Source organism: Parus major, chromosome 4 (genome assembly GCF_001522545.3).
Source record: "Parus major isolate Abel chromosome 4, Parus_major1.1, whole genome shotgun sequence".
Taxonomy (NCBI): domain Eukaryota; kingdom Metazoa; phylum Chordata; class Aves; order Passeriformes; family Paridae; genus Parus; species Parus major.
The window spans coordinates 9,093,057-9,108,647 of record NC_031771.1 but is presented as its reverse complement, the minus strand read 5'-3'; the positions used below and the strand labels follow the sequence as shown (position 1 = coordinate 9,108,647).

The following is a 15,591-nucleotide window of genomic DNA, read 5'->3' as shown; positions in this document are numbered from 1 at the left end:
GTCAGGGCTTCAAGTGGAGTGCTCCTGAAGCAGCCTAACCGAGAAGGTTTCCAAGTGGACCACGGAAGGAAGGTGAAGGATTTGTTAGGTGAACTTTGCATGTGGCTGATGGTTTATGTGCCCTTCTAATGGGAACTGGTCACCATTAGCAGGACAGGGTAGTCTTTGGGTGACTGTTGTGTTTCCTTGGAATAGGGCAATAAGAGCTCTGTGACTCGATGTTCAAACTGCCCCCAGGAGCAGTCTGGAGCTGACCACTATGTTGTACAGAGCCTCATGCATGTACAACTCTGCCTCCTTACTTCCACGTGACGGTACACTGCATAAAATTGGGAATGTCCCCAAGAGACACAGGCACAGTGAAATGAAACCAGATGTGAGAGACCACATGCACTGCCTTCTCTTGATCTGTAAATCTCTTCTCTCATTCAGGAAGAGAGATTCCTTAAAGACTATTAGATTGTGTGTGGTCCCTTAGTGAGAGTTAGGGAGGGAAGAGCTGTAACATCCAGGTAGGGCTGGTGAGAGGGTGGGAGGGAGCAAAGGAAGAAAACAGCTTTTCATACAAGGTCAGTCATCTAAACAATACTGCAGTAAATAAGGAAGATAATAAAAAAGGGGTGTGTATGTAGGAATACACCTAAGACAGTAAGCATTCCCTTTTGACATTTTTAGTATACAAACCACTTAAACTTGAAGACTTTTGTTTCATTAGTGGTGGTTTGGACATGCAGGCCAGGATCACTCCCTATTTTAGAGATGGAATGAGTGAGGCATATGCAAGGTTTCTCTTGCAGACCTCTGCAGAGAAAGAAGACCTCTGAATCCTGCCTTTTTTAAGGTGGACTGATGGTCCAGTTAGAGATGTGAACTGCTTCCATTCAGAAGTAGTAGTCCACTGCTTTGTAAAGGCCACCCTTGAACTTTCAGTGAATGCTGCAGTGTATTTGTTCAGGGATCTTGAGATACCATTGTGGTATTCAAATATTTGTGTGGTTTGCATTTCTTCCAATATAAGTGTGGTATTTAATGAAAGGGTAGAAATAGTGTGACGTGTGGAAGCTGAAAGGTATTAAAAGAAATGGAGTGTTGTACTGCACTAGTCAGCCTGGGGCATCATGCTATATTAATTTCAAATACACTCTTGGTGAGGTTCTATAGGGACTTAAATGGAGCTTATAATAGTAACTTATATAAGTTTATTTCAGCATTGCAAAATTTAAAAAAAAAAATCACTGAAGATAAAAAAATTTAATTAAATTCTTTATCTTTGATTGAAAATATAACTCCCAAAGAAAGATTAACATAGCATCATGAGTAATCACAGGATGATTTCATCAGTACTAATTTGAACATGAAATGCATCAGCATATAGAATTCAGACAGCTTTGTGAATTAAAAGCCTCTGATATCTGTATTAGAAATATCCTGTGGATATAATTTACGTATCAAAGCTTCCTTTCTACTTTTGTTACAGCATATGGTGGTTAGCTGTGATGGTGCTTTATATTTTAGAGTGTCAGTGACTCATTGATACTCTTAACCATTTTCCTCTGCTGAGCTAGCAGTTGAGCTGAGAATTACTTTTTTGCTGCTGCCTGAAAAGATACAGACAACCTTTAGTCTGTTTGAACTCTTACTTTGCTTATTAGCATAGCAGGAGAAATAGTGGTCCTCCAAAAAAGTCAAGGCTGTCACTGCAGATGTTGACCATGGGCTTTGTACATTTTATTAATTTGAATTATCCCAGTAATTTATTCTTTGTCTTGTTCAACATGGTGTTATGCTTAAACTCTCATGAAGGAAAGTAAAGCAAGCCAAAGAATATCAGTCTTCCTGTCACTTTTACCTTTTTATTAAAATAAATCAATAAAATATTTTTAAAAATATAGAAAGTTAATAGCAAGCAAATAAGATGTAAAACCAAAGTGGAAATTAGTTTTATTTTATTATGTTTTTTATTTTGAAAGCCTTTCCATTAAACTGCAGTCTTTTGAAAGGCAAGAGTCAGGTTCAATAGCTGTCTGAAGTTTTTTTGTGAATTAACACAAACTAAAGTTTCTGTGTAAAAGATTGTGATTAAAATTGCAATAAAAATACTCTTAAAAATTTAGAGAAATGTCACTCAGACATTTTTAGCAAGAAGTTTGTTTTTCTTTTTAAAACAACTGAATTATATAAGTATTTAGAGGGAAAAGAGGCAATTGCTATTGTTAAATTGAAAAACTTGGGAAAAACAAATTTTATTATGAAATAATGTAAAGACGGAAAAGTTTCCTGAGGATGAAGGAACTAACATCAAATGACATTTCTAATTTTAAGCTGTTGGGTTAGAATAGAAAAGGCTTTCCACTTGGGAAAGTGGAAATTTCTACATTGCCACTGGGAATGTGTTAGCTGTATATGCTGACAGCAGTCATTTTGAGCAGGGGTGTTGCATTATTTGAGTGGCACAAGTGCTGTGGGACAAAAACTTTCTATGCTGACTTCTGTGGGAGAAAGTCTCATTGAGACCATGCTTCAGCAAAGAGTTGCTGGTGAACAGACCAGAAAAGGTTCTGTGCATAGACCTGTTTGCTTTCCATTATCTGCATCGTCAGGTGTTGCCTTCTGTGGGGTCTCTGATACTGAAATGAAGAGGATCAAGATGCAACAATATATAATTTTCCTTTCAGTTTAGGACTAATAAGTTCAAAGTTTGTTCTGCAAAAAAAACCATTGTGTTTAATTTTTTGAAGGGCTTCCCCTGGGTTTATGAATTTGAAACCCCATTGGGGATGTCCAGATGAAGAAGAGGATTATTGTTCTGCTATTGTTACATTGCAGATTAACAAGTAGATAGAAAATTTTCTTAGTATTGTATGTTCTTAAATCTTACATGTCATCCTGTTCAAAAATTATATCACAACAGTAAAACCAGGAGTGCAAACTAGAGAAGGCACTGTTGTTGTTGAGGTCATCAGTAAATGTTTAAAAAAGATAGTTGTTTTTTTTCCAAAACTCATAGTAACTCCTGTCAGCAGTAACAGTATAGCAAATGGTGCTTGTGTTCTATGATAACTTAGCAGTAAAGTATGAAGTGCTTTTGTCCACCTATGAAATACTATTGCATTTAGGTTTATTATTTATATTTTTATGAATTAATATATCTATTATTTATTTAAATGTTAATATCATAATAAAACATGGAGTAACAAGTGTTTATTTAATTATGCGACTCCTCCGATATGTCTGCCATTCATTTGAGGCCTTCATTACATTTGTGTGTCTATTAGTTTCATTTTGGGAAGGATTCATATAAATTTTTTCCCCCCTACTGATATTTGGAATTAAATGTCTGAGCTTGTTAGGGAGTACTGTATGCAGCTGATTTATTTGAAGGAGAAGAGAAAACAGATTATGATCTTTATTACATAAATAAACCTGTGCATGCCTTCGTTGGAACAGACCTTTTTACCAGTGTTTATTTTTCATGTTGTGTTTCCTCCGGTAAGATGACTTTTGGTACTTAAACCTTCCAATACCTAAAGGGGGATCTACAGAAGAGCTGGAGAGGGACTGTTTACAAGGCCAGGGACTGATAGGACAAGGGGGGTAGGTTTAAACTATATATATAAATGAACAAGTTTAGATTAAATATTAAGAAGTAATTCTGCACTGTGAGGATGGTGAGGGAAAGGCACAGGCTGCCCAGAGAAGTTGTGGATGTCCCATCCTGGCAGTGCTCAAGGGCAGGTTGGGTGGGGCTTTCATCAACCTGGTCTATCAGATGTTCCTGTGCAGGGGCAGGGGGATTGGACTAAATGATCTTCAAGGTCCCTTCCAACACAAACCATGTTGTGATAACGCGCGTTGAAACAGAATGGAAAATAGGTAATTACCTACTGTTGGATCTGCACAATGAAACTTTTTACATTTGCAATGATGAGTATTTTTCAGGTATTTTCATATGCTTTTCAGAATTTAATTTAGCTGTCAAAGTACTCCAAGGATCTAAATATAGAAGACTAGTGTTTTGAAGTGATAGTTTAGAATGAATTTCCACATCCCAAAATTGGCACCTGTTAGATCAGAATACAGTGAATTATGCCCACTCCTTCTGCATTTCACTTCCATTTCTGGTCCCATGCATATTAATGATGATTCACTATGCCTTTTGAGTGTGGCAGGCTGATTTTTACAGCTAAGAAGTAAATATAAATAGCATGATTTCAATTGAAAAACGTTGATTTCCTCCCAAACCAGATGTTTTTTATCTAGCTTTGGTAGGATATTTCAAGGCAAGATTACTGTTCCTATTTCCATTTCAAGGAAGAAATGAACATCTTTTTTATATTTGTATTTTGGCTGTTGAGTGTTGATTGTTTCCCCGATGATTTTCCTTCACTAAGGTATTTTGGATATCCAAACTGCTTTTATTTAAATTGTCTGTGTTTTTGTGCTTTTAACGGTTGAATGGTATAAGCAGATATTAATTTTGTGGTTTGTTTTTTGTGTGTGTGCTTCTTGGTGGCTTTTGGGGAGGATTTTTTTTGTTGTTGTTTATTTTTTGTTTGTTTTGTTTGATTTTGATTGGGGTTTTTTTTGTATTTTATGGTTTCTTTTTTAAAAATTAAAGTGAATTAGTTAATTTTGATCTTTATGCTAGTTGATTACATGCCTTTCCTTTCAGTTTTCCACTAGTAGCTCCAACTATGAAATATGACAGACTTCTGACTCATAGATGTCAGAAGGGTGTAGAGCACTCTGCTGGTACAGACCTTACCAGAGAAACAGAAAAGTTATCAGCTCTTCTCTTCTAAATACTGGTCTTTCTGAAGGTTACTGCCCTCATGGCTCACATGAAGTACCAGACTACAGGAGGGTTTACAGCTAAATCTCCTCTGTCTGTTCAGTCAACTTTGAGAAACAGCAGAGCTCAGCTTGGTCAGGTTTGGTTGCTCAAGAACAGATCTTGTCTGAAAACAGGATCTAATGAATATCTGCAGCTCCCTAAGATTTTGAATATTCTTCACTCAAGAACTGAATACTTTTTTCAGTATAAAATAGTAAGTTTTTTCTGACTGACCCAGGCTTAGAGATAAGCATTTGAATCCTCATTAGTTTTTTATTTGCTCCTGAAGCAGATGTTTCCACTTTGTTTCTCTTTCCAGTCTTTCCTCATGAAATCTATGATCCAACTGATACACTAAATGTTGCCCAGCATTTTTAGCAGCATCTGCACCCTCACAGTTAGATTTCCTTAGATCCAGCCCAGAGAAAAATCTTGTCCCACCTCCACAGGGATTTGTGTACAGTTTTCAGAGCCTTCCAAACCTGAGGTTTCATCTTTTATCCCCTCCATAACCATAAAAGCAGAGGTAATTGTAACTGGCAGATGCTCAGTTTATGAAATGCAAACACGTTTAGAATAACATGTGTGCAAGTGCCCAAGGTTAGATACTCAAGGCAGTAAAAGGAATTTAAATTCATATTGTATGGAAGAGAACTTTTCTATGTTCTTTGGATTTTCAAACTAAGTATGAAAACCTTTCAGCATTCTGTTTCATCCAGTGATATTATATATGGCTGATTTACCTCAGAATTGTTTTGATGCCCAATTAAATACTTCAGTCCTTGATAATACAATAGCACAGGTATTTTACAGAGTTTTATGTTTCTAAATTAGTTGGTAACTTGTTTTAAAGAAGCATTGATTTTCTTTCTTTCCCAGTTTGCTCTTCTTGGTGTGTGTTGCACAAAATGTCACATTGAATTTGTGACTCTGTGAAGCCATCTATACTGCAGAATTTTAAATGCCTGAGGGGTGTTTTTTTTCCTTCCTGTTCTAATTTTAATCAAATGACCAACCCTTGCTACTTACCTGCATTCCTTGGGAGTTTCACCTCCCCCACCCTTTCTCCTGTTCTCAGAAAATTTGATCATTAAGCAATTAGACTCCAGGCAGAACAGCAAATGACATGTGGATAGTAATGAGGTCAGAAGCACCCCCATACAACCTGTTGAATCTTCACAGAGGAGCTGTGCTAAATTATCTCTATGTGTTCCTGATCTCTATTCTGGCAAGGATGAATGAGAGACTGAGCATAATGGAGATTTTTAATAGAAGAGATGATGGACAAATTCATTCTGGTGAATCCTACTGTCTGACAGAACTGTGTCAGCTGCCCTTGTTAAATCAAATTATTTTTCAAGTTAGCAGTTCTGAGAGCTGCCTGCTAGGCTGTGGAATCTGTGCTGGAAAAAGATTTCCCATTTTGGTTTGATTTTTGCCACCCAATTTAGCCATCTGTTAACTGATTTTAGAACTCTGTGGATATGTTTAGTACTGCACCGAGTCTGAAGGAGCAAGGGTGTGACTCCAGAGGTGGATGGGGCTGCATGGCTCTGTGACAATGAAGATAAGTGTGTATATGGTTGTTTTGATTGTTTGTGACATCAGTATTTCCATTATCTCCCTTTCCAATTACAGTTCCTAAGAGATGCTTTCATGTTTTCTGAGTGCAGAGTTTCAGAGTGGAGAACCGGATCTTTACCTTGAAGCCACATCAAAGCCAGACTGTGAATCTTGGGCTCTGGCACTGGGAGAGGCGAACTCAGATTGTTTGTGGAATAAAATTCAGCAGCTCCGGAGGCTGATCATGGAAATCAAAGAGGAGAGATCATCAGATGAAGCACGACAGTTTCTCCCTTCATCCCAGTTAGACAGTCTAGGAGAGCCCCAGTTTACAAGTAAGTGCACATACTCATTTTGTGGAGGGGTACAATAAAGGCAGCCCAGTCTCTGTGGCAGTTCAGATAGTGTCACAAGCAGGGTACAAAATACTGTTCAGCTTCTTGTTTGACATAGTGCAGTCTAGAGGAAATAAACTGATGAAAATTGTCTTTAATTTTTTTTCCCTGATATATTTTGGTTTATACACATAACCTTCAGGGGAACAAATGTGTGGTTTCTGAGTTTTTTTTCTCTAACCTATTTTCTTCATAAGACCTAAACTATTTTTTTTTCTCTTTTGTGTCCTATATGAGCATATGGGCTACTGTTTGAAATATAGTCTGATAACTTTGATAAATGTATAAACCTTTAGTGATACTTAAACTAGTATCACAGACTTGTTCTATGTGATGTAAAAGCACTCCGGGGATTTGAGTACAAGTAGCCAGATGATGAGTTGTATTGGGTGCACTGGAGTCAGAAGACTGTATTTCAGTTGCCTGGTCACTTAATCAATTCTGTATCCAGTGTATTCATGGCTTCAGGCCTAGTTGTAGAGTTCACCTCAGAAGTTTGTTAACGCTCCATTAAAAAAAATAAATCCAAAACAAAAAACCAAACAACTTTTATTTTTCTTTTTGACCTTTCTAAGCTCTGCAGCTGTAATTTTTCTCACACAGATGTGAATGAATAGCTACACTAATGAGAATAATGTGAATCCAGATTTAGCAGCATCAAGTTTTTATGGAGCAGACACAGCTATAAGTTTGGGGTGATTTTTTTGTTTGTGAGTTTTTAAAATTATTTTTTAAACAAAATCTTGTTCCAGTTCATATACTAACTCAATCCTTTCCATCTGACCAATTTCTTCAATACTGACCAATAATTAATAATGCTTACTGGAGACAGTAGAAAAATGTTAAGAAGAAATAGTTCAATTTTTACAAGTTCATTAAAACTGTAGCTGTCATCCAATTGCTTTCTGCATCAGGTGGGCAACTCAGTGTTATTCACCTGTCCCTCCTTGCTTCCTGTGTTTCTCTCGTTGCATCTCTGTGGTTCACTCCCTTATTTTAGCACAAGAAAATGTTGCCCTCTGCAGTAAAATATGCAATAGAACATAGTTTCACCATGGATTAAACTGTTCCCGTCCCTACTGCTTGAGAAGACAATTTAATACATTTATTTTCCAACAAAAAGAAGTTGGGTTTATTGCTTTAAAGTTTGTCTGTAGATCAATAATGTGTTTATATTTTACTATATTAACCTGATTTACCTACTTTTACAAAACATGGGGTTTGTTTTTAATGTGATGACTACTTAAAAATTAGTTTTTCCAACATACACGTAGTCAGTTGTTGTGACTGAAAATCTTACAAGTAACCCGTTCATGAAAGCCTGGGGTTTTTTCCTAGTTTCCTTTCCGAGCAACAGAAAGTTTCTATTAAGAAGGAAGTTTTCTTCAAAACTAGCCCTTTTTCAGGCAAGTATTTCATCCAAGTTTGCTTTGACCATGTGTTTCTAACTTATGATATTATGTCAGAGGCAATAGCAGTAGTTACAGGCATGTGAAAATTTTACTATGTATTAAAAAGCAAGACGTGGAAATCAAATTATCTCTAATATTTTTTCTTGACCTTTTAAGGTATTCAGAGAATTGCAAATGAGCCAAAGCTGGAATTCAGTCTTGGTAAGATACAATTTTGAATTTTTTGACTTATAATGTCTGTGTGTAAGTTTTATATATATAGTGTTATACAGTGTAACATGTGACATGTTTGAAAAAATGAAGATCTAGGTGGGAGAAGTGCCTTTGCATGTCTTTTGAAATGCTGATTTTAGTTTCTTAATTGGCTGGAATGGCTAAAGGTTTATTGAATTCTCTAATGCTGTGCTGCACTACCAGGCTGAAAATCTGCCCAACAGCTTTGTGGATATAGTTTGGGAAATGCTACTTCTTTGGCAAAAGATATTTAATTTGAAGTATTTGAAACAGTGTTCAGATAAAAGTACTGTTGCTTTACAACAAACTTTAATCTAAATGCAATATATTTGGTAGTGAAGGGGCAATGTAAATGTTTACCTGAATTTGACATTTTATACTTAGTATAAGTAATTGGCATATGAGAACTATATATTGCTATAGTATCTAACAAAATTGTTTTGGGAGATGTTCTATCAGCTCAAGCTTCTCCCTCCATTTAGAGGGTACAGAATGATTCAGATTTCTCAGTAAGCGAAGCAATCTAATTGAATAATGGTATATTTGCAGTACAAGGTCAAGGAGCACAATATGTCAGCCCAAATTGTGCAAAACAAGCTTGGCTACTTTTCACTGTTCTTTCAGTGCAAAATCTTTGAAGCCTTTGAAATAATAAGTGAAATAATTATTTGCTGTAGAAGCACTAAACACAATAATTCTGTGTGGGAAATAAGAATGATAATTAGGTTTAGTTGATTAGTGGCTGGACTCTCCTCAGGGTCTTTGCCAACTGAAATGACCCTGTGATTATTCCCTGCTCCTGTGTAGTCACAAATAGTGTAGCTTTTGAAATATTTGATATGTGCCTTCTGCATTCTCAACTGAAACGGTCAAATTTGTTATGATTTTTATATCCATGTGACCTGCGAATATTTATCTGACATTGTGTAGCCATACACTGAGAAACTTTAACTCAGCGTTACTCAGTATTTGTTAAATTTACTCTGGTATAAAAACTTTCATAACATCTGTTGCAAAAAAGTGTAAAGGGGAGGTTGAAATATAGATAACTGTAAGCAGAATATTGTACAAATATCAATTAGACTCCACTACTTGGAGAATTTAAATAGTCTACAAACAAATGTCCTTCAGAAACCCCAAACACAGTAAACAGGATGTTTGCTCATCATCAGTGATGTGACTGCAAGTTCTGTTTCTGCCCCTTGTATTTTGGGACCCTCTTTCCTGGCCTTGTCCTTGGAACTGGGTTACACTCAGCTTGTGTTCTGCTGCAACTACACTGACTGAAAAGCTGATGCCTTAAAACTGTGCCCTTTGGGACAGATGCAGTTCTAATTGATACAACCATTTTTAGAATACCTTAATTTTTTTCTATGTATTTTTTTCTGTATGTCTTTTAAAAAATTAGATAGTTACGGCATTACAAAAAATTTTCTTGAGTAAGTCATGGGGTTTTTTTCTGCATAGACTATTTCTGCAGAAATTGCTAAATGTTGGCATGGAACAAAGACCTCATTTTCTGTTGGGGGGAATCACCATGGTATAATAATTGTTAAGAGTGGATTTAACTTTTCTGTGCATTTCTATTTACATTTTATAGGTGATATGGCTGTAGTATTTGGGCAGAGCCAGTAATTGCAGTGTTCCAGCAATAACAAACTTCCACTCTGGTGTAGCGTAGGAGAGGAAGGAAGGTGCTACAGGCACTGACTGCAAATTAGATGAGCAGTGCTTCAGGAGAAGTTGCTTTCAGTGATAAATGTGCCCCAGCAGGCAGAAGTGTAAAAACAAAGTAAAGGCATTTTCAGACTTGTTTGGGCTTGTGCTGGATGGATCTCTGTTCACTCAGTGTTTGTGTTTTGCATTGGGCTGTTTCTAGTAGGCATTTATGTTCTGTGATTTGTTCTGCAGCGTTATTGATTGAGTCATTGCAGCCCTGTGAAGGATCTTATACACTGGCTCCTGCTGCTGCTCAGGTAACAAATAGGAGTAGCAGCATAAACCTCTTGGTTTTGTCCAGAGTCAGAAGTCAGGGATATTGGCAACACAGGCAATTGTATAAAGGTGATTCTTAGTCATCCTTAAATAGTACTAAGTATTTAAGCATAACACATTTGCATTAGAGGAGTCCACCTTTAGTAACTGAACAGTCAATGAAATTCTTAGCAGTTATCCTTCTTACTGGAACATCAACATTCCCATACCAACACTTCCTTGCTCTACCAACCCCAGTCACCAGCAGTGTGCTATTTGTTTGTACAAATGTACAGCAGACACCTCTTGCTGATGGACAATTGAGCTGGGAAGGATGCATGTGCTGCGTGGGCCAACCAGTTAAAATTCCCCTGGCAAGGGCAGGCAGTGGAGATGACCTTGTGCTGTTCACCTGGTTACTGGCAGGGCTGGAAGGGATCTGCAGCCTGGCCTGTGCCCCTGGGGAATACCACTGCTGCTGGCAGGCCAGCGACACTGCTTGACTGACACTATCCTTTAAGGGATTTTGTCTAATTAAAGACTTGGCATTCACTTTAGCTAATCAAGGACTTCCAAGATCTCTCTCTGAGATGACCCAGAGCATGGTAAGCAGGGATGAGGGAGGAATTTGCTGCAAGCAAGTGCCACAGCTATGATGTGTGCCTGGCTTGGGTAACCAAGTCTTAGGGTTCTGTAAAGACATTTCAGCTTCATTAGGCTGGTATTTGGCATTTAGAATTTGGAAGGCAAATCTAACAATTAATGATGTATAAAGCTGGTCTCTAGCCATGAAAGAATGGCTTATGCCTATAATTTTGTTCATATTTGTTTTAGAATCAATATTATTATTAGTTAAGTAGCATACTTATACATATATATGCAAATAGACATTTGCTTATATCAGTTGATATACAAATAGGTTTAAATATATAAAAAAATTGTAACATCTCATAATTTTAGTTTCAGTCTCTTTTTACTTGTTGGTTAATAAATATCATTCAGAAATGGAACTTCAATAACTAAAACAAAATATTTTAAATAATATTTGGGTGCTGCCTAATAAATGAGTTTTATTTAGGGACATTATATCTAAATGCTACTGCTCAGTGTTTGAAGTTCTGGTAACTAAATTTTGAAATAATGATGTCTAAATTCTTCCTAGTGTTTTGTATTTTGTTGTGGTAGTTACCCTGCAACATCCTATGCCCATAATACTCTGGAAAGCATTCTCTTCATAAAATGTCTAAATATTGTCTTATCTTATTTTAAAGTTCAATAAAGTGGCATTTTTTTTCTTTTTCCCTGAGGTTAAAGCAAAGAATAAAGCTCACCTGAATTACAGTTTTCCGCTGCAATACACTCAGCATTTTCAGGAGTATGCCTGTCTTGTAACATAGCTTTGGATTCAGAACATTCTTTAGACAAAGATTTTAAAGTTTTATGTTCCTGGGGACTTTTTGGAAATATGGCTGATTTCTGAACTTTGTAGCTGCTGCTAAGTTTAATTTTGCAAACCCTCTCTTTTTGTCTGGCATTTTGGGTGCCTTTGCATTCAGTTCCATGAAGCATTAGGAGGTAGGATATGACAGCCTGTGCAGGGTGCTGAGTAGAGAGGAAGAGCAGAGCAAAAGGACTGAAACCAGATACTGGTCCTGGATAACAAACCAGTGAAACTGATAAAAATCTTTCCCATGACTTTGAAGTGTGCAGGGTTAGATCTTATATAGATGTTTATTTTGAAGCTACTCTTCTTGGTTGCTTCTCTAAAATATCCTAGCCCTTGAGTCCCACATCTAACTAAATATGTTGTGGGTTCCTGACTTCAAAGTAGCTGTGATAAATCAATGTGAAGTATGTGAGCCCAGCTGAAGTATGTGGCAATAGTTATGGGAGATAAATTATATTGTGCATATTGATGAACACTATAGTGAAGTTTTCAAGAGCTTGTACTTCTAAGGGTATTTGATAGTGAACTGGCAAAGCAGCACAAGAAAACTGCAACAATCAGGAAAATGAGGGAGCAGGGTTGAATGCACAATTGGTCTAAGTGCTCAAACATGAACTTGGTAATGAACATGATGTTAATAGGGAGAAATAAATTAGAGAAAAAAAGGAAATAAGTTTGTTAGTTACTCTCTCAATAACCAACACAATTTTAGTGTTTTTGCATTTGTCTAATTGCTTAGAGTTGTGAAGAGAGGGCAAGGGATATGATGGCTGTAGTATAGCAATAGTAACCAAAATAGCTGTATAGAAAGGAATGTCTCTGCACATATTGTAGCATATTCAGGTGGTAACTTTAATGACAGCACCTGTCTGACATTTCCAAAAGTGCTCTTTTTTTTTGCAAATATATTAGGGCAGTGAATTTTGATGGACTGTACTGTTGTATTGTTGAGTAAATTCTAGGTACTTTTCAAAGTGTAGAGTAACGTAAATCTTATGATTATGTTTTTACAAAATCTCATTAAATAGTGCACAATTCACAGAAAACTTGAGAAAGTGCTTGAAAGAATTAAAATTAAAAAATTCTAGGTTATTTGTTTATTCCTTTTACCAAATAGTGGGTTGATGCAAAAGCAGTCTACCTGTAAATGCAGAAGATTTTATTCTCTACAATCTTATTTTTCCCAAGTGATATAGTGATGCCTTCCCTTTGGAAAAGGTCTTGAAGCAGATTTACCTCTGCATACTAAACATAAATGGTACATCAGTGCTGCTCAAAGAGCACGACTAAATGATTTTTCCAATTCTGAAACATAATCTGTAGCTTTTTCAGCAGCAGCTGTTCCTGGAAGAATGATAAGCAGAAAGGCTTGCTCTATCCTTACCACAGACTTGAAGCCAGTCTTGATCCTAGTAGAATTTCCCCACTTGGTTATCCTTCTGCTTCATCAACTTACGAGTTGGTGAATAAATGGTGCTTTTTTGTGTTAGCCAAATAAAATTGTAAAAAAGTCATCATCACACTTTTGAGTAAATCTTAAAAGTGATAATTTCTCTGTGTATCAAACTGATACTGTAACTTATTGGTGAGAGGTATTTATCCTCAAAACAAGTTGTAATGGCCATGTTAGAAATAGCAGAAAAAATATAAAAACAAAGGCTGGGTTTGTAAGTTTTAAATTTTATGTTATTTGTTCATTTTTTTCTTTGTTGTTGTAACAATTTGCTGAATTTTACTTGAGTTTGTTCTGGTCCCACATAAATTCCGTCTTCCACCAAACCAGCTAATCAGGTTTTTTTTACCTTAGTTTTACTGATGCATATTAGATACAGTTACATCCCAGCAAAAAATAGTAAATAAAATATTTACTTTGATTTAATTTAAATTAATTAATATAAATTCATTTAATTTAAATTTAAACTGAACAGAAAAGATTCAGGATGTAGAAAAGCTACCACGTGAATGGAAAGAATGCTCTTGTTTTCCTCTGGGACCTACTTATTTGACTTCTGTCTGCTTTAAGACTTGCACTGTAGCATAAGATGCCTTAAATTCAGTTTATTCTTAGTAACTCAGTGTTGCTAGGATGAGTCCTTTTTTTGACTGAAAGGAATCCTCCCAAAGAGAGAGCAATTCAAGCCCACTCTGAGACTGTGTTGGCATGTTTTGACTTAGCACTTGTAATGTTTTTGCAGTAACTATTGCAGGAATTTCTTCTTTCCCCACTTCATCAGGAGAACTTGAGTTAACTTGTAGTTCGTTTCAGTGCAGATAAAGCAACATGTGAAACAGTCTTCCAAAAAAGTTCTAAGGTAGTGAATGCCTATCATTTTTCACATCATGCTGTCACTTCTTTTTGCAATCAGTATTTGATGATGGATAATGCATATCCAACAAATTGTTGAGTGATGTTGAGTTACTGACCCCTGAGGAGAGTCAGCTCTTCTTGCTCTTCTTGCTCCTGCATTCTCTGGCACTCACAGTAAGCTTTCTTTGCTATATGCAGACATTGCGTGAACACTGCTGAAAAGTGATTTGAGAGCAGATTTGCCAGTACCCCACATAATTTTTTATCCACCTCTCCTCCCACAGTACTTTAAAGGAGGCTTTTTGGATTCTGTGATAGCCCTTGCCACACTGAACCTTACTGTTTGGGGTTTTTAAATAGGCGGCTTTCAGAAGCACTGCTCCGTCGTCACTCTGCACCTCTTTAAAGCATGACTCCTGAATTTCGCATGTTGCATACTCTGTCAGGAAAAAAAAAAAGCCCAAAACTGCCTAGATACTACCATCAAGACTTGGTAATGTAGGGAAAAAAAAAATTGAGGAAATGGGGTGTGTGTGGGGTAGGATGTCTGTGTGGCATGGACACATACCCCAAAAAGCTCAAACCCAGAATCCTTTTCAAAAACTCATATACTTGTTTGGTATTTTTTCAGGTTAAGTGGGTTTGAGTCCTAGAGAATTAGGCTGGATTTTTAAATCTGTACCTGTAGGCATTGCAATTCTAGAAATTTATCCTTCAATCCCCTTAGGGCAGGGATCATCTTCATTTGCATTGCAGCTAGAGAAGCAGGATGCTGTCATGATCCTTAAATATTAATCTGTATTAATTGTAGGGCTTAATATGCAAGGACTCAAAAATTCCAATAATGAAAGATGGGAATCTGTTGGTAATATCTATGGTACAGTTAGCGTTCTCTCTGCATCTTGCATGTTAAGAGAAACTGAAAATTCTGTTTATAATACCATGTACTTTACAGTTAAATAGAGTTCTTCATGGAATTATCTATATAGAGAGTTATATAGATATCTATTCTATGTAGTCCATAAATAGGAAAATTTGCTTTGTTGCTGAAAACCCATTATATCTAGAGTAGCATTACTCATTTTTGTGTGTTACCTACTTGGTTTCTGTGTCACTAAGCAATTCCTAGTAGAAGTAGTCACATGTTGCATTCTGCTGTAGCTGCAGGATGAAGTCCAGGGAGGTTATGGATTCTGGTGACCAACATGGGACTCAACGAGACGTGTTTCTGCTTGGTTGATCTCGGGAAACCATTTATTCAACACAGAAACAAACTCAGCTTAAATCCAGAGACAGAGAGCCCAGAATAGAGGCAGGGTAGGGGTTTTATGGGAGGGACTGACCCACATTGGAGTTTAAAGTTGGGGTCTAATAGGGACATAGGAAGGGAGAAGCTCCAGGAGCACAGAACCAATCAGAACATC

General features: G+C 36.7%; 1 protein-coding gene across 5 annotated transcripts in view; it reads left to right on the top strand.

Annotated features, from left to right (window-relative positions):
* INPP4B (inositol polyphosphate-4-phosphatase type II B) overlaps window positions 1-15,591 on the top strand; it is a 318,553-nt gene that overhangs the window by 107,235 nt on the left and 195,727 nt on the right. For 4 of the 5 annotated variants that reach the window (XM_033513502.1, XM_033513501.1, XM_033513500.1 and 1 more), the window contains exons 3-4: window positions 6,508-6,732; window positions 8,361-8,405. In XM_033513502.1, the coding sequence (XP_033369393.1) occupies window positions 6,642-6,732; window positions 8,361-8,405 (136 nt within the window). In that variant the 5' untranslated portion in view covers window positions 6,508-6,641. Of the gene's footprint in view, window positions 1-6,507; window positions 6,733-8,360; window positions 8,406-15,591 lie in introns of those variants that run through there. The other variant, XM_015624731.1, reaches the window with a different exon arrangement.